The sequence below is a fragment of the Larus michahellis genome, chromosome 6 (assembly GCF_964199755.1).
Source record: "Larus michahellis chromosome 6, bLarMic1.1, whole genome shotgun sequence".
Lineage (NCBI taxonomy): Eukaryota > Metazoa > Chordata > Aves > Charadriiformes > Laridae > Larus > Larus michahellis.
This window is the reverse complement of record NC_133901.1, coordinates 49,715,133-49,739,235: the sequence shown is the minus strand read 5'-3', so window position 1 is coordinate 49,739,235 and position 24,103 is coordinate 49,715,133. Positions and strand designations below refer to the sequence as shown.

The 24,103-nt window shown below is 41.6% G+C and overlaps 2 protein-coding genes across 9 annotated transcripts in view; one reads left to right on the top strand and one right to left on the bottom strand.

The window, feature by feature from the left end:
* Positions 1–15,351, bottom strand: part of CAMK2G (calcium/calmodulin dependent protein kinase II gamma) — a 254,088-nt gene extending 238,737 nt beyond the window's left edge. For 3 of the 4 annotated variants that reach the window (XM_074591309.1, XM_074591307.1, XM_074591308.1), the window contains exons 1-3: positions 15,311–15,351; positions 14,463–14,559; positions 13,536–13,584 (exon numbers count right to left, since the gene is read on the bottom strand). The gene's annotated coding sequence lies outside the window, so the exon portion shown is untranslated. Of the gene's footprint in view, positions 1–13,535; positions 13,585–14,462; positions 14,560–15,310 lie in introns of those variants that run through there. The other variant, XM_074591311.1, reaches the window with a different exon arrangement.
* Positions 15,352–16,026: 675 nt separating this feature from the next.
* The window catches only part of VCL (vinculin), a 60,148-nt gene continuing 52,071 nt past the window's right edge, over positions 16,027–24,103 (top strand). For 4 of the 5 annotated variants that reach the window (XM_074590923.1, XM_074590921.1, XM_074590922.1 and 1 more), the window contains exon 1: positions 16,050–16,491. In XM_074590923.1, the coding sequence (XP_074447024.1) occupies positions 16,324–16,491 (168 nt within the window). In that variant the 5' untranslated portion in view covers positions 16,050–16,323. Of the gene's footprint in view, positions 16,492–24,103 lie in introns of all 5 variants that reach the window. The other variant, XM_074590924.1, reaches the window with a different exon arrangement.

The window sequence follows — 24,103 nt, the reverse complement described above, 5'->3', positions numbered from 1 at the left end:
TGTGACAGGAACCTGTCTCATGACCAGTCACTGAATTCCCAGTGACAGCTATGAACTGTTCTAATATTTCTGAACAGATTAAAGGTGACCTGTTTTTAAAGCAGATCTTAAATTAGCTTTCATACACACGATTCATTTTTACTTCTTTTTAAAAATCTTTACTCCGTATTAAATACTTTGAACTGAGAACTCTTGTCTCATTCACAATGAGTTGCACACCTTGGGGTGTTGCTCTTTGAAAACTTGACTTCAGGTTGCAGCCCATGTTGTTGCAACACTGCAGGTCATTTGAAATCTATGGCATTACCTGGTCTGTGCTAGCTATATGGAAAGCGTAAGTCACAGTTCCAGCTTTTGGTGTTCCCACACAAGGTAAATTCATAAGAAAAAGGGACAAAAAATACTATGAGTGGAGGTTACTCCAGGATTGAGAAAAGCACAAGTTTGCTGTCTCTCTTACAAGACTGGAGGTTATACTCTTTCCTCTACATCAGTGTCTGCAGGGCTAATTCCAAATAAAGACAAGGCCTTTGTGTCTTTGCAGATGACAACACGGAAATAAAATCAGTTTACACTGCCTTACTGACTTTTTCATGGTAACTATATACAATTTCTACTGCAAGAAGAAACACTCATCTCTCTGCTAGCCTTCTGAGTGTTACTTGGTATGCTCAGTTCTTCAGCAAATAGAAAATTAGTATTGTCCTACATGAAGTGGGTAGACTACTCCTAGAATTACTAGAGGAGGGGGGATAAATGATTCACTAGGAAAAGTTGACTCTATACGTTGTGACAACTTTGTAAATTGTTAGCAAATGGGCGTCACTGCTCTCAGCTGCAGTTGAGGCACTTCCTATCAGGAGGTTTAAACATAACAAAGGGATATGCTCACCTCTCAGAAGAATGCTAATAGCAGTTTTGTAATGGTAAGAGACTACTGTTACCAAAAAGCATGTTGGAATGTCATAGACTATATAAATTCTGTCTCAGAGGCCCATATGAGCTGCTTGTCATCTCCCAGCATGTCTGAAAGCTCTGGAGACTCTGGAAGATGTTCTGGAAGATGTCAAAATTCATCAAATACACTCATGACTGAATGGGTATTCCCCAGCTTCCATCATAGTTATAAGGCCTCCCATATACTATTTATTCCCTTGTGGCTCTTTGCAAAGGTACCTCATGCATGCCAACCACTGTGCAGCTTGCTAATCACTTCTCTGCAAAAAGGGTGAGCTAGCAGAGACTGCACTATGTTTTACCTTATCACTGCTTATTGTGGCCAAACACTGTTGACCACATCTATAGCTGAGCTAGTATCTGGAACTTGTATAGCAAAAGCAATTTATTTGCTGCAAGAAGTTGGATTTAGTTTTAAACAGACTAAGTCATGTTCAGAGTGTTTATGTACACAGTCCAAGGGCAGCTCCTGCTCTGCTTCACAGCTTCCTTTGCAATATCCAGGAGCACCTCTGGACTGCCAAGAGTTTAAGTCTAGACTGAATGCATTTGGGAATCATGTGCACATACCCAAACATAGAATTCTGTTGCATTAATTCGGCAAGTTTCTTCAAAATGAAAAGATCTGGTAATGCTCAAATGGAAAAAAAGTTTGTGGATTTTTTTTCCAGGTCATATAAGTTCTTTGACATTCAGGCGTAAATTCTTCGGTCTATTGAAATATGTGGGAGCTTGCTACTTAATTCAGTGATACTAGGATTTCAGAAAAGATATTTCCTTGCATGCTTAAGACTTGGATAAAATTTTGCAAAGTTGGGCTAAGTACTTAAGAAATCTGGGCTAAATCATACCTTATATAGAAATTATGAAAGACTGAGGTACAAGTGCTACTTTTACTTGTGTGTGTGTGTATACAACTAGTAGCTAATATTAAGTATTCTCCAACATGTTCAAACATTCCTATAAGCATTTGAGAGACATCCAGAAGTCTTACAATAGCATAATTTACATAGACTAAATAAATCATCCCCATTTGAGGAAGTTGTAACTATGGCAAACATTTCAAGAATGGGAGCGTGGAGGAAAAGAGACTGTCAAGACATAAGTGGTATCACATCATCTCTGTCTGGAATCTAACACCTAAAGTTAAGAATTCAAGAGAATGGATTCTCGGCTGTGTATATTACTGAAGCTGGAGAATTTAGAAGAATGAGCTTAGAATATCCAGAATCAGCAGAAGAGAATGAACAGTGTGCCCAGGTGCTAATTCAGTGCTGTATGCAAGACCACTGGCTAAAACCCATAATAGCATTAAACTGGGAAGCTAGCTCTGAGACTACCTCTTAACACATCTGAGTGCGTTAACAGTAAGGCAATCAACATTCAATTGTGTAATTACTGTGTTCATGTCAAATCACAAAAAATAAAAGCATAAACAGTGCTCTCAAATGGCTCAAGAGGAGCCATCCACAGACAAACCTAAAAATATGACTTAGCAATTTCCAGTCACTATTATAGAATGAAAAAATGTTTATTTTTACACAGTTCCTTCTTTTCTAAAATAAGGATTCACTCTATGCCAATCTCAGAAGAGAGTACTACACATTAGCTAGTATCTAACCCATCCTTCAAAAAATACATAACGCTGAACGAACTTGCAAAGAGCATCGATAGATCTAAGTAATACTTGTAGAGAAAACAGAACATCCACAAATAGATCAATCTACCAGCAGATAAACTGATATTATTATTATTACTGCTAAATAATACTTTCAGTTAATTAATAATAGTAAATTTTGGTAGCAAAAAACCAGGAGAATTCGCTGTTGATAATGTCAAATCATTACGTATGGTATCTGTATTTCTTATAGACTACAATAGGAGTTTTGCAAGCTCAGCAGTTCTGTAAGTCCAGATACTTCTGAATGTCATTTTGTCAGCATGTGAATCATGCAGCCTGTAAAAAAGACTACCCTAGTGGGATTTTCGTACGTAGTGGAATGCATGCATCTAAATTCTAAGCCAGCATGTACTAATTATGGCCGAAATGAGCTTGCTCAGCCTTTCAGGTTGCAAGACATGTAACAGGAGAAATGCACTGCCACATTACAGGGGTGAAAAAGCCCCAGTTTTCTACCTTGGGTGGGAATTCCTAAGTGGGGTTTCTTACACCTTCCTCTGAAAGTGTCAGGACTGGCCACAGTCTGATTGGATTTGACGGGTTAGTGGTCTAATCTATATGACAACTGCTACTTTCCTACAGAAAGTCTGTGTAAGTATTTGTGCTCCTGGGAAAATGTAAATAGGAAGTACTTTCTATTTCTTATGTCAAATAAAAGTATCTTTGTCTGCTTCTAGAATACTAAGAAGTCTGAACTCAGTGTGGCTGTAGGGTGCTGGCTGGGAATAAGAAAAGAGAAAGGAGAATCATCCTGGAGATTTTCACAAAGCTCTAAGGCATTCCATGCATATGGAAATGTTTGCAATAGCATTAGCAGTAGTGCCAAATTACCTCTTCTCACTCTAAAGGCTATCTTCTGACTGTGGCAACTGCAAGAAAATGCATTTCTAAAGTATCAACTACCACGGCTTTAATTTTGCAGGCCGGGGGGTGGGGGGGGAGGGCAGTGCTACCTGTATTCCCATGTATTGCCCTGCTTGATATTTCGAAATTCAACCTACAGAGAGCAGAAAGGGAAACAGTGCAGTAGAAAGAAACAAAACTCCTTTGATTCTGGATGGGGTGGGAGAGGGAAGAAGCACACTTCTCCATTCTGCTGCACTATCAGCTGCTGCATGGTTAATTCCCTGCAGTGCTCCTGTAGTGTCCATGCATTCAAACGTACTGAAAGTAAGCCGTAACTTCAGAATATTTAACATACTTTGTTGCAGGCTCAAAGATGATTGTAGCCAATTATCAACATTTAAAAAATAATTTATGTTTGCGTGTACTTTTAGGTTACTTTGTTCTCAGTAAAACAAAACAAAACAAAAAAACAAACAACAAAACAACAAACCAAACACAATTATTTTATCATAATGGCTACTTCTTTCCTTAGGACTCCTTTTTTTCTTAGCTTGTCCCATCTTTCCTAAATGACTCTTTCCAAATGAATGTCATCATTGTTATCATTCTTCTCTTCTCTCTCCTCTCCTCTCCTCTCCTCTCCTCTCCTCTCCTCTCCTCTCCTCTCCTCTCCTCTCCTCTCCTCTCCTCTCCTCTCCTCTCCTCTCCTCTCCTCTCCTCTCCTCTCTCCTTTCTTTTCCTTTCTCTTTAAATATGTATTAGCAGCTTTAGATGTTATCACCAAACAACCAAGCCTGGGACACTATGGACAGGTGCTGGGCAAGATTCTTTACATAGCTCTTCTGTGACAAGGCACCTCAACCCTTGGCCTCTGGCACCTGTTGTTCTTCTGGTCCTGGATTTACTAGGGAGTTCTCTCTCTGCTCCCTGCATGTCCACATTCCCTCTTGTTCTTCTCCTGGGCCTCCAATGTTCTTGCCTTTATGCAGCTCCCGTAATTTCAGTCCCAGACTGGAGAGACTCTGAGAAGAATCTAAACTATGCAGAGTCAGCATATTGGGTTGTTTGTGGGTTAGGTGTTGGGTGGGTTTTTTTGTGTGTGTGGTTTTTTGTTGTTGTTTGGGGTTTTTTTTGTGTTGTGGTTTTGTTGTTGCGGTTTTATTTGCTCTTTTCTTAATGTTCTCTTAGAGACACAAGCCAAGGTCAGGCCTGGGTTGCAGCTCTGCTGCTTCCCACTTTGTGGGAGATGGAGAGAGCAGAATGGCAGCAGCCAGGACAGAGTGTTTACAATTCCTCTTTCCCTCTACAGTGGTGTAGACCATCACATGATTCAGTATGATGTGCAGGATTTCAGTGCCATGGCCATGGTTTCCCAGTCATACAGCATCTCAGAGCTTATCTGCTTGCACCCGCTATTAAAGGCTCTGTGAAAAAAAAGGAAACACAGGCCTCTCACTACTATAATCAGCATAACTGCTTTGGATTTTTGCACTGTGTCGTAGGTCAGCTGTGATACTATTTTTTCTGAAAAAAAATACTCTTGTTCCTTTTGCATTTTTATTTTTAGAAGAATAATGAGACTTGTTCGCTAATGTGGAATGGAACAAAAATTTTCTTAAGTAAAGCCTGTCCACAAGTACAAATCCACAAATCCAAAGGCTGTGTTATCTGTTGCGTTCCCCAGATGATGTGTCCTGGACATAAAAATCTCTCTTTCGCATTTCATGTAAGAAAGTCCTCATGCAATGCCATCTGTTCTTGCACTGGCAGGTTTACTTCCTACCATACCATGTGGCAATTAACATTTATATCTCATCATGGCATTGGACATGTGACATGCAAGGGGTCCCTAGACTGTTAGGGCCAGGAGCCCTGGAGGCCCTTTCTATAACCACTTGAAAGGTACTTGCTTTTAGGATTTGAGCCATGCAAATCTGTGAACCATGATTCTCTCTGTACTTCAGATATTAAACCGATGATGATCCCATATTTTGCCACTAGACAGCTAAAAGGAGAAGCAGAATCCAGTGTCCAGTAGTGAAGGTTCCTGTGTTATACCCAGGATCCTCTCAGCTGCAAGATTTGGAAAGCAGCTGTGCTGAGATGACACACTTTGTAGCCACCAAGTACCACAACCAGCTCTCAGAACACACGGACTGTACAGAGCCTTACTGACAACAGCAAGCGCAGCGTGGGGCCTTCCCTACTGACAGTCACATTTGGAAATACACTTAGTGATATTATTTTTAACTCTTCCTGAAAGCTACAGAAGTACTGGTTTCCTATGGGAGCTGAAGGAAGTTGACCTCCCAAGGGGTTTGTGCTGTGGATGCATGAACTGCATCTGCTCAGATGGGGGGACATTTTTTAAAATGTTTTGCTTCAGTTTAAACCCATATTCTTCCTCTCCTTTACATTACTTTGAAATTAAAATACAAAAGGCCTGTTTCCTTTGCTAAAAGGAAGGCTATGCTCACTGTCATTTCATAGACAAAATAAAATCTTCTCCTCCCTTCATGAAAACTCTCAGATACTCAAAGCAGTCCTGCCTGTAGAGTGCTTATATGATTTTCCCAAAAGAAATTTCCTCCCTGTCTCAGTCCTTTGTTCAGAGTCTGTTTTCTTTACTTCATTTTCAGATCTAATTTTCCCTGGGTTTCTATTGCATTATGTTCTCTCTGCCCTCTCTCCCAGGCTCCAAGAGAAATGCAAACCTAATTAAAGACACATGGAATTTTTAGGCTATGTTAGTTAGAGATGGTTAGAAATTAGAAAGGAAATAGATTTGCATGAAGCCACGGGAGGCTGTTTCCAGGCTTCTTTTTTTGGAAGACAGATGCCACAAGTTTACTCCCAGCTTACATTAAGGAGACGCAAGGATTGTATCTCTCAGAAAGAGTCATAAGCATGTAAATAAGGAGCATGGGAGTACACAAATAGCTGTCTTTAATATATGTACAATTTTATTCTTACAGCTCATGTTTTGAGTGCTAAAAGCATGCGTGGCAGTTAGAGGTCTCTGCCATGTGACCAGATGCAAGCCCACTCCATGACCTGACCTGCAGCTGTGCCTCTCAGATCACTGTATTGTCCGTAGGGTCAGGACATGATGATGCAGCATGAGTTCTGTTTTCCCTCACATTATCACTAATTTTGAAATAGGAACACTGCTGTGTTTATACAATATGTATCTTTGCTGTAACAGAGATGGGTCAATTTTAGCAGAAGAAAAGCTCAGTCACACAGACAAAAGGAAGTAACAGCAAGAGCAGACGAGTTATTTTCGTATCGCACATTCTCACCCTGAAGTTTCTCATTACCCTGACACCAATTTTGGTCCTCCTTTCTTGACTTGAGGTGTTAGAGCAGAATTGTTTTACAGGAACAACATAAAGACGCACAGAGTCAGACCATGTCTGTTGTCTAGCACACTATCCCAGCTCTGACAGTTGTCTGACATAGACAGGAGATGTCTATGAAAGAGTACAAAAGAACAAAACATCAATTCCCAACGTACACGTGTCCAGCTGAAAAATCTAAAGCTGAGGATCTTCTTGAGCCAGAAATAGTGTCTCTGTGTTTAATAGACCCTGATGGGATTCTCTGCTGATGGGAATTTGCTCAAATAGCTTTTGAGCATTTTGGACTTTTGAACTTTGTTCCATATAAACTTTTGGAATCAATAACATCTTTCTATGATGATATAGGGAAAGTATATCTCTACTGAAGTTATAAGCACTTAACATTCAGAACCTCTTATTTTGTCATTTACAGCTATGGATAACACATATTTATTCTTTTAATCTCCAACTAAAGACTGAGCAGTTTAAGCATGTACTGCAAGGGAGAGTCTTTTTCATCCTTGTAAACTGTTTTTTGGACTCCATGATTATGTACAGGGATGGAAGGTGAAAAGCAGAAGCAAATCAGGCATTAGGATTTAAGCCTTTTGAGGGGTAAAATACATCCCTTGAACTGCAGCCAAAGCAGTGTCATCTTACAGACTAAAGTACAAAATTTCTGCAGTTAGAAAAAACTTTATCGAAGTTGCAACATTTCCTGTTTTGGAGGAAAGCTAATAGTGTAATTTAGTAGCACTCCTACTAAATCTTTCACTGATGGCACATCAGCTGAATCACTATGACTCAACTTTAACATTACAATCCTAATTTGAGAGACTTGCGACTTGAAATTTGTGAGTCCTTCCCACTACAACTTGCACATAGTATCTTTATTTTGGCAGTAGTGGTAGAGGAAACACATGAAGGCACACAAGAGGTTGTTTAGAACCTGCAGAGAGAAATGTTGATGCTTTTTCCTAATGACATATAAATAATACACTCTCATATATACCACCATAATATGCTACCCTAAAGAAACTCAAATACATTTGTTGTTCAGACAGCAAAGTCCAGTTCAGAAGTTTGAAACACAGTGTAATCACATCTCTTTTGCTAAGAGAACATAGAATAGTTCCTTTAAGCAGTTTGAAAAGAAAAAGAGAATCTTCTGCTTCCAGCTTCATCCTCATGAAGTCTCCCAAGATGAGCAGCACCCTATGTCTTCCATAGCCATTCTACCTTGAGCTGTTTTTTCTAGAAAATTCACAGCTTTTTCGCAATGAGTAAGGGAAAGCAGCCTACAAATTACTTTCTGTCATAAAAAGCCCACCTCCATAAGAGGACTTTTCTAATGGCATTGCAATTCATAAGACATTGGCTTCATTTTCCTTGTTTCCAACAGCCAGATTTATCCTCGTCCTATACCTCGCCTGTAAAACAGACAATATGCGTACCACTTTCAAAGTTTCTGTAAACAATGACCCACTAGAAATGCGGACCACTTTGCAGCTCTCTACTCTGACAGACTTGCCCTTGCTGGTTTGGCTCTGTACTCCTTTGCCCTGGAGGCCACTGCTTCTCTATGGCCCTGGCTGACATGCAGCTACCACAACTTAAGGAAGTCAGAAGCCTCAAAAATCTGCAACAGCTAAATACAAGTGAATCTACCAACTTGTAGTTAGAATCTGTCGATCCTCTGCTTTCTTGGGGCTTTTTTAAAAAGTCCTCCCTATGTTGAATGTATATTTAAAGCTCTTCTTAAACCTTTGAATAAGGATTTGCAGAGTGTGGGGTCTAAATACGGGTGGATTTAGTTCCGTGTAGAGAGTCTTTTCTGGCAGAATATCAACCAGACCTGGTAGTCACCCCCACTAACCTCCTCATGAGTCTTCCTGATAAATCCACAAACCCAACAGATGATTGGTATTGGCAGAGTATGGATACACATTTGGGTTTGGGGTAAGTGCACTATTACATACTGAAAAATAGCATTGAAAAAAATAGCTGTGCTTCTGTTGTTCAGGCCCTAGACAGTTAACATTCAACAATGCTTCTTTTTGCTGTCACGGTATTTGTATCTCATTCCTTTATTCTGACTAAAGCATTACAGCAGTCACCTTTCTGAACAAATTCCAAGAAGCTCGTGTACTCCCAACTATTTTGTCCCTTGCTGTACTGAGGATGGCTTCCCAGGCTACTACGGCTGCTTCTCTGCTCCCATATTTGGAAGTTGGCCTGCAGTATGGAGATCCCTTGTGGGTTTCTGTTTAAATTCCAGAGTCACTGTTGCACATTGCCATTTCCTTCAGCTGATGTTAATCAAATACAGTATAAGTGAAAAATGTGAGTATAGGCTTGGCTAACTGCTTTGCAAGGGAAACTGTAATGAACGCAGAAAGTTTGTCTCAGGAGAAAATGTTTCACAAGTGTGGTATGCTTTGCACAGTCTGACATTGCTGAGGCTATCGACCCTCATTTTGCAGCAGTTAGCACACACTTTACCACTGTGTACCACATTTAATTGGCAATGCTGACACAGTATGCCACAGTAAAGAATGACACACGCATGGAAAATATTGTTGCTTGGCATCAGGGGCATTTTTCTATACACAGAGCCCAAAATCTAAATGGGAATTTCATGGAGTACTGTGTCCAGTTCTGAGCTCCCGAGATCAAGAAGGACAAGGAACTGCTGGCGAGCGTCCAGCGGAGGGCTACAAAGATGATCAAGGGACAGGAGTATCTCTCTTGTGAGGAAAGGCTGAGAGACCTGGGTCTGTTCAGCCTAGAGAAGAGAAGACTCGTAAAGGATCTCATCAATGCTTATAAATATCTAAAGGGTGGGCGTCAAGAGGATGGGACCAGACTCATTTCAGTGGTGCCCAGCAACAAGACAAGGGGCAACAGGCACAAACTGGAACACAGGAAATTACATCTGAACATCAGGAAAATCTTCTTTACTTTGAGAATGGCACAGCACTGGAACAGGCTGCCCAGAGAGGTTGTGGAGTCTCCTCTGAACATACTCAAAACCTGCCTGGACGCGTTCCTGTCCACCCTGCTCTACGTGACCCTGCTTTGACAGGCAGGTTGGACTAGATGATCTCTGAAAGCCCCTTCCAACCCCTAACATTCTGTGACTTCACCCCTGAATTAATTTTAGGGCATCTGCAGCATACTTAGTAGCCCTTAATTATTGCTTCTCATCTTCCAGCAGCTCCAAGATAGCTGAACCCAAACATCTGCTAGTTTCAAAAAATGTTAAAATTTTTATTACTCAAGTGTTATTTTTTTGTCAGTGGACTGAATACTTGATATCATATGGAACATAATACCTTAAACAGGAATGATTTTTAAGTACTTTAACAGAAATAATAATTTCTAGCCAAGCTCCTTTAGTACAGAGTTTATGAACTTCACATTCCTATCTCTGAATACTCACATGGGTACCAGTCTCACCTGTGCAATGGGGCAAAAATCCAGTCCACTAACACTTAACCCCTACAGAAAAGTAAGGCAAAGCACAGGGATCCTCTCTATGTGTAAGAGATTCTCAATGTAATTCTTAATAGCTATGAATCTAACTATAAACAAAACTAAGAGAAAGATGATAGTGTTTTCAGTACCCTTTAAGAATATTCTAAACCAAATCCTCTGGACATAACATGTCACAAGGACAGTTTTTTCAAGCCCAGAATTGTTGCATGGATCAACATAATTCTGGGTTCTTCCCTTTGTAACTGGATACCACTCACTACATTCCTAATGATCTTTAAACCTACGAGTGGCAGAGTGTTGAATACACACTGTCCTTTCTGTGACACCACTGCATTTTTATGAGGAACAGAAAACAAGATGTATACATTCACAGAGCAATCTTTCAATGAGTCCTACTGAACTTTCTGCAATACAGGGTCCAGTTATGTGAAAATAACTGCAGATTCAGGATCTCAGGACAGGAAGAATGAAGTATTTTTGTATTAGGTTAATTTTCTTCCTTTATCGTAATTACTTTAAGCTCCTCTGAGATATGGGACACTAGAAGAGTTTTAGTCAAGATGAATTAATGAATACGGTGCAGATAAGAAACTCAAAAGTATGTCAATGTGATTTATTCTGTGGATTCATATTTCCACTGTATATGGAAAGAGTTTATACATATATACAGAAATTCAGTGCTACCTAGCAATTTCTTTTTTAAGCATTGCATAATTTGACCATTTAGTACTTGCTGATAGCAGTAAACTCCTGTATCTACTAATACAAAGTCACAAATCTTTAGTATGCATGCTAAATAAGACAATTATTTAAGCCATAAAGAATCTATGAAAGAGTTAAAGATCTTCAAGCCTATCCAGTAAAAAACCAATTACATACATGCATATATTCAAAGAGTTCATTATTACTAAATATAGTATTATTTAATTTTAGCCAGTGGCTTTTCCAGAAGTCTTGGCCAGTCCAAAGGCTTTGGCTTTGTGGTGAATTGGAATGTACACAAAATTGCACAAACCCCTGAGCCTGTTCATTTTGCAGTAGAGATATAAATAATTTATGAGACTCCAAACCAGCAAACCACTTAAAATTTCAGACTAATCTTACTCTTACCGATACACAGACACTTTAATACTTTGGTAAATCAAATCCAGTATAAGGAACTACTAGGAAAGGAGTTGATACATACAAGCAACTAATATTACAGGGGGAAAAAAGCCTCCAGAGCTGAAACAGGCACTGATAAACACATAGTCAAAACCATGCAAGTATTGCATAGGTCATCTTACAGGCTGATTTAGATACAGGCATCCTTGAAACTGAATTAAACACAATTACATGCAAAAATACTTAATCAAGAATTGGCTGAGTATCAAAAATGTGTTCTTGCAAGGGAGATAAAAAAAATTTGAGAACTTAACTGTGTGTATCTCAGCTGAGGTATCTGTCCAGTTCAGTGCAAAGTAAAACAGGGAAGCTTAAACTGATCAACAAGAGTGATATAAACCAACCGACCCTTTTTTAAGGAAATCCACAAAGAGCATACAAGAAGTGAGTTACCAGATCTCATCTGGTAGATGCAAGAGCTCTGTAAACTGCTTGCTCAGAAGTCCCACTATTCCCCAAAAGCATGTTCTTGGAAAGGAATCACAGTGCAGCAAAGGCCATTTGAAGCTGAATGACAATATCCACAGGAGGTTTAATATTCTTGAATTAAACACATTCAAAATCAAAATCTTCAGTTTATTTGCCTCAATTTCCCTCTGTCTGTGTGTAGACATGACCATAAACGTTAACCAAAATTAATAGTCGTAAAATTAATGAATGTCTCTGTTCAGATTGTTAAAATGGTCACATACTGTGCATAAAGCACTTAGAATGTTTGCCAGATAGTAATTTATATTGACAAGCTCTGAGACAGAATACATATACTCAGAACACAAGTATACATCTCTCATTGCTTAAAAATTTTATTTAAAAGAACACTGCCATAGTAAATGTGATACTTGGTTGGGATATACAGGAACAATTTTTGGGCTTCAATGCTTTTTTTCCTTTTAGTGGTACTTATCTATCCAATCACAGAGTCAAGCTCCTGAAAACTACCTATTGTCTTTTGAAAAAAAAAATCAAAGTCTATCATAGGTTCATAGTAATGTTGACACAAGAGTAGTCAAGGAATAACATCAGGTCATTCCAGGGAAAAGTGATTAATCACAGCCAAGTGCCTAGAAAACCTAATCCTTCTCTGCTGTGGTACTTAGTACTGAAAGTAACTACTGTAAAATGTAGGTTAGTGCTTCGAGCTAACCAGACACATGCACTTCAATGAAGTATTACTACTAGCAAAACACCTTATAATTACAGACAACTGCAAGTTCATGAAGCTCTGTGAAAATAGTTCTGTTCCACTGCTCCTACCACTTGCAGCTGCACTGCCATTGTACCCTGACTGCATGATACAGAACTCTCCAAAAGATACCGTGAAGAGGCTGCATTGCAGCTACATTGCTTGTAAGCACGCAGTGTTCTCCCTTTTTCTACCAGACTATTACTTCTGTATTCATACAGTTCGCTTAATTCAGTGGAAGTAAAGAGAGGATTTCTTTGCGTCATTAAAAGGCTTCATTATGTGTTAGAAAAGGAGAAATTACTATCTGATCATCTGGGACAGAAACATTATGGCCCTAAACTCAATGGAGATTTTTGTAAGCAGAAGAGTCTGTTGACATGAAGTTCTTTGCAGAATTGGGTTTAACTGGACTCACCTGAGTTCTTATGAAATAGTAAAAGACATGGAAAGAGTGTCTTAAATGCTACTCCTTTCATTCTAACCACTTTAACTTATTTGAGATGCTAGTCACCACTGTAGTGCTAATAAAAGATACTGCTTCTTAACAATACTAAAATTTTGAGTCTGTGGAAAGGAAAGGAGGTTCAGCATCTCTTTTTCCTCAGTGGGGAATCCATTGTTGCACATGTAATACCATACTGGAAGAGGACAAAAGAATTCATATATTTCCACCTTGGGCTCAATAAATGGAAAATATTGTGATCAAATCTATTGTTACACTCTAACCATCTGTCAGGACCTGGAGAGTTAATGAAACAGTATAAACTGGAGAAGCAATCTCATAGTAGCAGCATAATTAATGTATAGTTACAGATTGAATAGTGCAAAGGGCAAAAGAAACAGATATTTTTTAAACAAGTACCTGCTGCAAAGCTGTTACTCATATGACATCAGTGCGACAGACCTGAATACTGCAAAGGAGAGAGAAAACACTGTAAAGGTGCTACTTGAAAAAAACAAAAAGAAGCAGTGCTACATGTATTACTGTTAATTGCATGGAATTTTGCTGGATGTGGCTTCCAAAGTAAGGCAGCCGCAGCAGTAGCAGGCAGGGAATTTCAGTGATGGGCCTGCAGTACAGTCAATAAAAATTGATTTTTACATGTGCAAAAATTATACCAATATAACCCAAATAGCAAAGCAAACTCTTAACATGAACACACCTCTAAATACAAACACACATTTTAGCCCTGTAGATGAGTAAAGTTTCAGAAGGCTAACAAAAATATCCATCTGTTCTATATTTTATTTTGCCAGTAGTAACTATACCTGTCAGAGCCACCAAGACAGCCTTTTATAATGATAACACTTTTTTTTCTTTAAAACATAAGCATGCATATTTCAACCAGAACTCATACAAGGTCCCAGACTTAAAGCAATTATTTTTAATCAGAGAACTTAGCTTATGTGCAAGTCCCACAAATGACTAAATATGTGGTTTATTAGGTTTGCACACCTCCACAAAACAGAATTTAGCAGGTTATTAGTTCATAACATGGACTAATTGCTTTTTGTAATTCCCAGCTGCTGCACATTAGTATACAGAAGGATTTTTATGTGTGCACATTATTACTGATCTACAGTATGCTAAGGAGGCACTGCTGGGAATACATATACTAGAAATGATAAATACAATGCTATATAGCCAATAGCTAAAACCATAAAATACTCTCACAGTGCATAGTTCAAGTGACTTAATACACTCATTAATGCTGAGGCGGATATTTTAAGTTTGTTTTGAATGTCAATAACATAATTCGTTTAGCTGTTATCAAGCCTACAGGTATACCTTTTTCCAAATAAAACTGGATTGTACAAGGCGGAAATTAGTTGTCTAACTTATGCCGCTGCAGATTCAATAAATACACGCACGTAATCCCAGCATCCTAAAAGAGAACAACGAAAAGAAATTCAGAGCTAAAAATATAACTAAGATTTCTAACCCTGCAAAAAATCTGGGGTTTTTAGCTCTTTAGGCCTACAACTTGTAGCTATCCCTGTAGCCCCAACAATGACAACTCCAGAACTTGAAGTTATGAAGACCAGAAGCCTTACTGACTTAATTGCTCGCTCTATATGTCCCTGCAGCTGCTGGTAGGACGGGCTGTGTTCAAACACTGCAGAAAGCACGCTGTTTGCTGTGAAATGTTTAGGAGCGAAAGCTACTCTGAGGGGAACATTGATTTATAGCTTAAAATAGCACCACCAGGGCAAAAATACCTCAAAGCCAGTACTCGTTTTCCAAACCTAATCCTGTGCCGGTGTTACCAAGGAGAGTCTGCAGTACGCACCACAGCCCTGTTGCCCCTCACTCACACGCTCTGTTTGACTACCGGGAGGACCCCCGGTGTGAGGGGGGAGCGGGCAGCGCGGCGCTCGCCCCGGGGGTGTGTGTGCAGGCCCCGGGGAGCACTGCGGCCGCTCGCAGCGCGGCGGGGGGCGGCCCACGGCCCTTCACCGGCAGCCGTGCTCCAGCGCTACGGGAGAGCGGGAGTTCGCGCTGCTCCCTGCCCCCCGCGCCAAGTGTATTTAAACGAGCGCCCGCGCCGCTGCCGCCACCACAGACTATGACGGTAAAAACCGACTCGCTCAACCCCTGCCCGGCGCTCCCGACCCCAGGCAGCGGGGCCGCCTCACCGCTCTCCCAACGGGGCGTCCCGCCTCGTCCTCCCCGCCTCAGAGAAAGGGGAGGCGGGAGCAGCCCTCCTCGCCTCAGAGAGCGTAGGGCGGCAGGAGCAGCCCTCCCCCCCTGAGAGAAAGGTGCGGCGAGCGGGAAGCGGCCTCCACCGCTACTCCTCGGGGAGGGCGGAAGCGGTTGGGACCGCGCCCGGGGCGCGCCGGGCCAGCTACGGGCACTCTGTGGGGACGGCTGAGTGGTGGGGAACGGGTGGCGGTAGCACCGTGAGGAGCGCTCCCCACGGGAAGCCGCCCGAAACGGGGAACGGGAGCGGGCGAGGGGCACCAACTCCCCTCAGCCACTCCCTTCCCAGCCACACGCACCCCGCTGGGCGATCGCGTCTCAGCCCGACGGGCCCGGGGCGGGGCGCAGGGATCTCCCCCACCGCCCTCGTCCCCGGCCGCTGTTCCGGCACCCGGCTTTAATCCTCTCCTTATATGGACACCAGAACGTCTGACGTCATCCCAACGCTGGGAAACCAGCACACGCGCAACCAAGCTTGGTTGGGAAGGCGGGTGGTGCGGGGAAGGCCGGGGGGAGGGGGGGAGACTCTGGAATTTTGATGGACGCGGCATTGCGCCACTGGGAGCGGGGGAGCCCGCTCGGCCATTGGGCAAGGGCGGGAGAGGGGGCGGGCAGCCGTGGGAAGGGTAGGCTGTAGTGGTTGAAAAGCCGCCGCCTGGCTGAGGAGCCGTGCCAGTGCGGGGTGGGCGCTGCCAGGGGGAGGCAGGAGGGCAGCGAGTTCGAGTCCCGCCTCCGCGAGCCTGAACCGGGAGCCCCTTCTCTGGGCCGCCGCAGTCTCCTCAGCGGCGGAGGGACAGGACCCAGCGGTCGTTTCTTTTCCCCTTCTTCCTCATTTTTCCTCCTCGCGTGGAGGCCGCGGCATTCTCTGTGGGGCGCCAGCCCGCAGGGACAGAGTTTGCCAGGAGTTTGTGCGGACTTCGGGCCCCGGCCCCCCTGCCCCGCCGCCGCCATGCCCGTCTTCCACACGCGCACCATCGAGAGCATCCTGGAGCCGGTGGCCCAGCAAATCTCCCACCTGGTCATCATGCACGAAGAGGGGGAGGTGGACGGCAAGGCCATCCCCGACCTCACCGCCCCCGTCTCGGCCGTGCAGGCCGCTGTCAGCAACCTGGTGCGGGTGAGTAGCGGTGGCCGGCCCGCCCCCTCCGCTCCCCTCCCCTCACGGGACCCCACTTGGGCTGCCGCGGCCCAACTTGGGGGTCCCGCGGAGCCCGCCCGCCCCGGCCTGTCTCCCACAGGTGTGCCGCCGTCCCCCCCCCCCCCCCCCCGGCCGCCCCGTCACGGAGCGGGTCCCCCGGCGGCGGCAGTGTCTGGGGCCGGAAAGGGGTTAAGCCGGGAGGCTTTCTGGACCTCTGCGGCTCCTGTCTGGAAGCCGCCTTCGGCTGTTCCCGCCCCGGCCAGCGAAGGAGCTGGGCGAGCTCCGCTGCAGGGCAACGAGTCGTCCGGAGCGGCCAGCTGGGCTCTTCGCCGCACCGGTGCCTGAAGAAGTCCGCCTTTTCCCCGCCTGGGGGACAGCCTGGCGTTAAAAGTGCAGTGAAGTGCTGTAATTGCCGCTGTTCGTACACCGTCCTTTCCGCGCCGGGCGGGGAGCGGGGCGCGGCGTCCCTCGGATGCCTCCGATAACGCTGTCTGGTTTTCCTGCTGTCTTGGAAACTCCTATTTTAGGTGTCTGCACTATAAAAGGCGAAACACTTAACTTGGTGTGATCCTAGCCTTAAAAAAAACCACCCCAGACCTCCCGGGCATTTGATAGCGATTTTTATATTGGTGAAGGCGTGTGTTACCAGCACAGGAGTTGGAGGGACAGAGCTGTGGTTTTCAGGCAAAGTTCGGAGTTGCAGTTTGTTCTGTTTGTTTCGTTGCTTCGAGTGTGAGTGGCTGTTTGCTTGTGGGAAACTAAAGGGGACTGAAAATCGGCTTCAACCTCTCGACTTCTGAAAGCAGCTACACGTAGCATTTCTTTTTAAGATCTGAGTATTTGCAATATGGACATTTCAGTCCGAGAAGTGCAGATGACTAATACACTTGAAATGTAGTTTTATTAGTACTTCTATAACCAGCTATCAAAAGAATAGCAAACTGTTGCGAGGCAGAAATGTCTTGTTTGATATAGAAAGCACTGCAACGTTACATACTCCTCTATTTCATTGAGAATTACCTGTAATACTTGTTTTGCTCTTCTGTTAAGTTCAGTTATAGATACTCAGTTCATTTTTGAACATCAGACACTACTTGCTCAGTTTAAATCCTGTAAAAATTCTTAAGTCATTCGTGGCAAGCAATAGCTCTTGCCAGCAAGCTTTACCTTAAAATGAAATGGCTATATACAGCTAAAATATTGTATCAGTGTTAACTGATGTATCAGTGCACTGAAATCATGAGGCTTGTGGGTATAAGAAGCTGTCAAGATGACTAATGTACATGATGTGTTTATCAGATTTCGGCCTGTAGTACTTGCTACTGCTAGTATAACTTGCCACTTTGAGGTTTTGCAGTTTACTACAGTGTAACTACAACTCTTGGTCCCTACGACTCCATGAATTTTACAGGATGTACTGTCTGGAATACTTGTGCTTCTTGCTGACTTTAGCCAAAACTCTTGTTTTTATGAAGGACAATCAGTCTGCAGCAATGAACTGATGTAATAGGTATATTGGCTGTAAGGGTGTGAAGCCTGAGTGTATGAAATTCTTTTCCTTGAAAGGAAGACTTTAGAATAACGCTTTGCCTCTCTGAGCTTAGCCTGTATCACTGGGTTGTGTGACTATTTCCCACCCCTCCCCCCTTCCTCTCAAAAGAAACCTAATCTGATAAAGTAGCATTTATTAGAGAAATGCAGACATAGAATTGTTTTATTTCTGCAGCTTGCTAATGCCAGCTCTTCTTTCATTTTGGAGTGTTTTGGAAGCCTCTGTTTTTCTTTTCTTGCCTGCTAGGTAGATAAAAGGAAAGACGGTTGAATTATTTTTCTGTGTTAATTCACAAAGAACAAATAGAAGTGGTGTAATCTGAGGTGGTACTTACAAGGAAGATGCCCTGATCTGGTAGAACACAGCTTTGACTACGCTAGGAAAAACACAGAATTAAAATTCTGTTTCCTACCTGGAGCTGTGTTTTCTGTGCACCATTCTGAAGTGTAGAGGTGACTTGTGAAACTGCAGTTTCACAGGAGCAGGAATATTTGTGCAGACAGGTTATCTAATTGAGAGTCTTCTGGTGGCTTCACAGGTGACAGCAAAGATGCAATTGTCAGTATAACCAAGACAGTAATGTAGCTGCTCTTTGTGTTGCTCGCTGTTTGCTCAGGGTTCTTCGTGTAGCATGAGTATCACAGTAAGTATTGACCAGCAGAGAAGTTCTTCAGTGACAACTTGTCATACACAGCAGGATCATTCTCTGGCTCCCCAGACTATAGTAAGGACTCCACAGTTTGGAAGGTGCAGTATCTAATTCATGTAACTACAGCATCTGCAAGTAACTGCTGGTAGCAGTGTCTGAAATACTGAGACCCGTTCTTTTGCAAGGCGTAGGAGATGTGCTGTGTGGGGAAATGGGCTAGGAAATGAGAAAATGGCTATGAGGAAGGAGCCACATGCAATAACTTAAAAGTTTATTTTGTTGACGTTCCTGAGATGGGAGTTAACATGATACGCTATATCCAAGATGGAACAGAATGTTGATAGATACGAGTGTCTTAAATTTGAGACTATTAGATGAGTTAAAAGGGAGTCTTTTTCCTGGATAACTTGACTTCAGACCTCAATATGGGAACTCTTTCTTCAGTTTGCCATTCAGCATGCATTTCTGTATTTTCTGTCAGAAATGGATGTGCTGTATTTTAAGGTTTGCCTGAAGCCACATTAGATTTTGTGGTGGTTCTAATGTAAGGCTTGCATGCCCAATAACACCTACTGCAAGGATGCTTCCTTGTCAGAACTTAGTTGTAAAGTAATCCTAGCTAAGAGAAAGCCCAAGTCATTGTTAAAGTTAATGAAATAACTAAATCTTTACAAGTTAGTCTCTTTCCTATGGTAAATATGGAAGACTTGGTATTTTGCACCTCTGTATTAGTTCCCAGTATGTGACAGTTTGATTCTACTGTGTCTTGAATATTTTGTAAAGGGATAGCTTTTGCAGAACAATACTGAAATTGTTTTGAAGTGCTTTGATGAAATTTCTTAACTATGAGATAAGGTATGTTTTGCCCATGTAAAAAACTTTGCATGTAGAGGTAAGTGGCAGAAGCTTTTTTGCACAAAAATAACCCTTGACTGGAGCCAAGAATTTGAGGGAGAGGCTTCAGATTAATATCACAAGATTAATAATGTACTATATCAGTCCTTTTTTTAACTGAAGATATAATGTTTTTATTGGCTGATGCTTGGAGTGGATGTGTACCTCTTACGGGAGGGTTGGTGTTTGGTTTGATCTTTCTTGTAGCTAAAGATGTAACACTGTAAGACAACAGAATTGGTTGGGGGGAAAAAACAGTCAAGCCCAATAGGCAGGGAATAACTTGGAGCTTGCTAAATATATATTAGTTTAGTGGGCAGTGAAATAGAATTCAGAATTCTAACTGGCCAAACTTCACTGGGAGGAAATATGGTGGGTTTCTAATTGTTTTTTTTAATAAAACATTCGTCAAACTTAGCCTATTTTTAAAAAGAGACATTTCTATCAAAGACAACTAATGATGATACAGAGAATGTAAACCTATCATACACGTTATATAAAATCACTTTATCTTGTGGAGGAGAAAAGTCTCTACTTTCCAGTAGTGAATTTACAAGTGTTTATGTTGTGTTATATTACTGCCAAACAGAGAAAGCAAATTCTACTTTTATGTTTTGAACTCCATTCACTTACTGCCTTGTATGGATTCTTGGTTTTCTGGCAGTACAGGCATAGCCCAGTCTTGTCACTTCTCTCCACTGTCATGGACAGAACTGCTTCAGAGCAGAGTCGCTGCTGCTCTGCCAAATGCCAACAGTACCATGGGTAAAGCCACTGAGTTTGACAGATTAGGAATTAATTCTGTGCGTGAGAATTAAGGTAATAGAGGGGAACCTGAGAAGGGACTTAAGAAATACATATAATTTAAATACTGGAGCAGGATCAGCAACTCAAGGAGATGTTGACTTTTTAGTCTGGGTTGTTGAACCAGGTCAATGGTGTGAAAGATCTGAGCTGCTTTGCCTGAGACCAAATGCCTGACCATTACCCTGTTTTTCAGTCCTTCATTTTGACTGAGCTTGAGCCATCTGAGGAAAGTGATACTGGTGTGAAATGCTCATAATGAAAGGTTTGTAAGACACTTATGGTCACAAAGAAGCATCAGAGATCTTTCAGAACAGAGAGACCTGCTCTGAAAGGCCAGCACTTGCCTAGCTGATGATGCAGCTTCTGCCCTTCCGTCCTCCATGCTGTAGGTGCTGTGCTTTTGTATTTGAATCTTTCATAAGTGTCTACATGCATCCAATTTCTATTACATTATGTTCATGGGGGAAATTTCTTCACTGTCTATTAAACTGTTAACTATCACACTTCTCAAGAATGTATTCTTGGTGTATGCTGTGTTATGCCTTTACCTACTGAGATTTGGAGTCTTAAACTATACTGATATCTTTCTGCATCTCAGTCACTAACCACAACTAGCAGGTCAGGATAATCATCAGTAAGGGTCTCTTGGCTTATAAATATCCTGTCTCGTAGTTGTGGTTTATCAGACGTTTCCTTTATGTAGAACAGGGCCAAGCACTATTTTTTAAAAGTAAATAAAAGCAGTCTAGAGTAAGATTAAGCTTAACTGGAGGTCGTATTTGATGAGAACAACACCCTATAGCACTGGGTCAAACAAGGTTTTTGTCACTCCCTGAAGCTGTGAGGTCAGACTCTTTACCACCAGCTGAAGCCCACTCCACTAGACACACCGAAAACCACACAGATTACTCACCAAACAGGTGGAACTCTATACCCGTACTTACACAGTGACATAAAGTTTAAAAGAAACCAAAAAACCTCAACTGTGAAAGAATTGCATTTAGTGTAGCTGTAGCAGCTGTCCTATTTCATCCTAGTGGATGAAGAAGTAATAATCACATGAATCTATCGTCATGTTCTGGGTGCATATCCATGGTCCTCGGTCAAATTACAGCCCTGGTTGCCAGGGATGCAGGGTCATGCAGAAAGATCTGGGCATTTTCCCTGGACATGCTGTGAATTGCCTATCAACACCTGCAAACCACCAGCTTGAATTTGTGAAAAATGCAGCCTGCCTTGAAAACCTTGTCAAGTTTGCAGCAGCTAAAGTCAGATACATGGGTGAACACTTAAAATGAGGAGAAACTGTCTGACTATTTTGGAGAGTGGATGGTAAAACAGCTTCCTCATCCCTAAGTTTTCTTCTGATGTAGCTGACTTGCCTGTATCTCAGGGCACACAAGAGAAGAGTGAGCTGTTGAGGGCAGCTTAGTGTTTCTGTTTTTTGAGAGAAAAATTTGCTTGCAATATTTATGTTTATATATTTATGTATCTTGGAAAAGGGTGGAGAAGCAAGGAAAAATGTAAGCTTTTTCCTTGCAGAATTTTGTGCACAGCATAAAAGACAAGGGGTTGTAGTAACTTTCTGAATTTTTTTTTCTTGGTGTTTCTAACTTGTTATGGGAAACGTATAGATCTGCGCTTTCCCACCTCCAGTTTATTATTGTATTGGAATGTCTTTAAGCTGAAAGAAATGGGTAGTTACAGCAGCTCATCTGAACTCTACAGGACTCAAAACTTGGTGACAAGTGACTGAGAGTACTAGAAGAGACCAGATAATCTCATGACAGAGTAAGACTTTTCATTATAGGTTTCTTGGTCTTGTCTGTGTGTAGTAGAAACTTGTGAATACTGTCAGGAGAGATAGTGTGTTTTAAATAATAAACATTTCCTTCTTTTTTGAAATGGAACGTTCTACTTGAGCGTATCTGCAGTTTCTCTAGGGATAGTTTACCATGTTGTGGTAAATGTGGCCATTTTGTGACCATATGCTTTGAGAAAGTGGATAAAACCCATTAGGGTGTGTGCATGGGAGGGACAAGGAGAAGAGTGATTGATTAATCAGACAGAAAGCAACTTTGTAATAACAAAAGCACATCATAAACTTCTTTCTTGCTTTTATCTGTAGAACTATCTTTACATAAGCGATAAATCAGCTTCTGATTTGAATGGAATAATCTCTTTGTTCCGTTATTATGTTTGGTGACTTAATTTATACCAGTCTCTTCCATCAGCTTTAAAAGGAATGTTTTGTTCTCTGTTCCTTTAAATGTGCATATTTAAATGTGAATGCCTCCATTACTAATTACATGCAGCTTGCTTTTTGGGCATAAAAACTGAGAATATTATTGTGGAATGGGTAACCTTCAAGTGGCAGTTGGACTGAAAAAATCCATATGCCAACAATATGGCGTATACCACTCCTGCTCTGGAAAACTTAGCATCCGCTTTGTGCTGCATAAGTGAATTACACCAGTGAGGGAAGAGTTGTTAAATCCATATTAAGGGTCAACATTTAGCAATTTCTTTCTTTAAAGTGTCATGTGGTTTTGCTTTGTGCTTTGAAACAAAAAGATATTTTTCTCTATGTGGTAGTATCAGACTGTAGACGTGGAATTTTTTATAGAGTTTAATAAAACAGTGAACCAAACAAAGCACGGTTCAGTATGTTTTACACTTAGAAATAAAATGTGTAGCTTCAGAACATAAGCAGGGTAATTTACAGGTGTCCACCTCTTCCCACTGTAGTTGAAATTTGGATTGATGAAGCAAGTCTTTGAGAGGACTAGGCAGGGGGGAACCAAGCAGTGGTTTTAAAGATGTGTTAGCAAACATGTGGTGTTAATGCTAGTTACTGGAAATAATGCCTGAAATCATAAACTGGTTGTTGCAAGTGTTAGAGTATGTTTCTTGTTCCAAATCTGCTAGAATTCTTAAATAAAAGCCAAATGACATTTTCTTTCCAATTACTTTTCCGAAGGAGAGAATAGGCCAGTGCTAGCAACAACTTGCCTTGAGCACTGCTTAATTTTGGTAATGGCTTCACATATAGCTAAGGCTAGCTTTTTATCCCTACTTCTGTGTTGTACAGCTTGTATGTGTTGTTCCAAAGTTCTTGTTTCAGACTATATTGTTTTACCACGTCTTACTGGCTTTGTATTTTTTAACCTCAAATATGAAGACAAAGTATTTACTGTTAGTAATATTAGTCTTCTGCTGCCATTTCTCACTCTGAAAAGCAAGTTAGACTGGGAAACTAGACCTTAAGAAACATTGGAATGTAGCACGTGTGCTGGTTTTTGTGTTTTTTGTTTGTGTTTTTTTTTCTTTAGTGACACAAATTCTATTCTGTCACTTGCTCAGTTAAATACTGAGAAGCAATTCTTGATACAGAACTTCACTTTGTGGCTGTGGTTCTTAATTCCTGCAAAATTCTAACCTTCCTGGCATTTATCTTCAAACACAGCAATAACAGCTCTTACTAGGGAGCATTGTTGTTCTCTAATTTGAACAGCAAAGTATCTTCTTTATATAACTGTTCTAGGTGCATCAACCAAATTAATTGTAATGTTTAATTGTATAATTTCTTCCTTAATTTTTATGCCATCAGGCAAGAGAGAATTAATCCTAAATAATGTCCTGTAATCAGAGTCTAAAGTAACAACTTGTGGTGATGCATGTAAATGCAC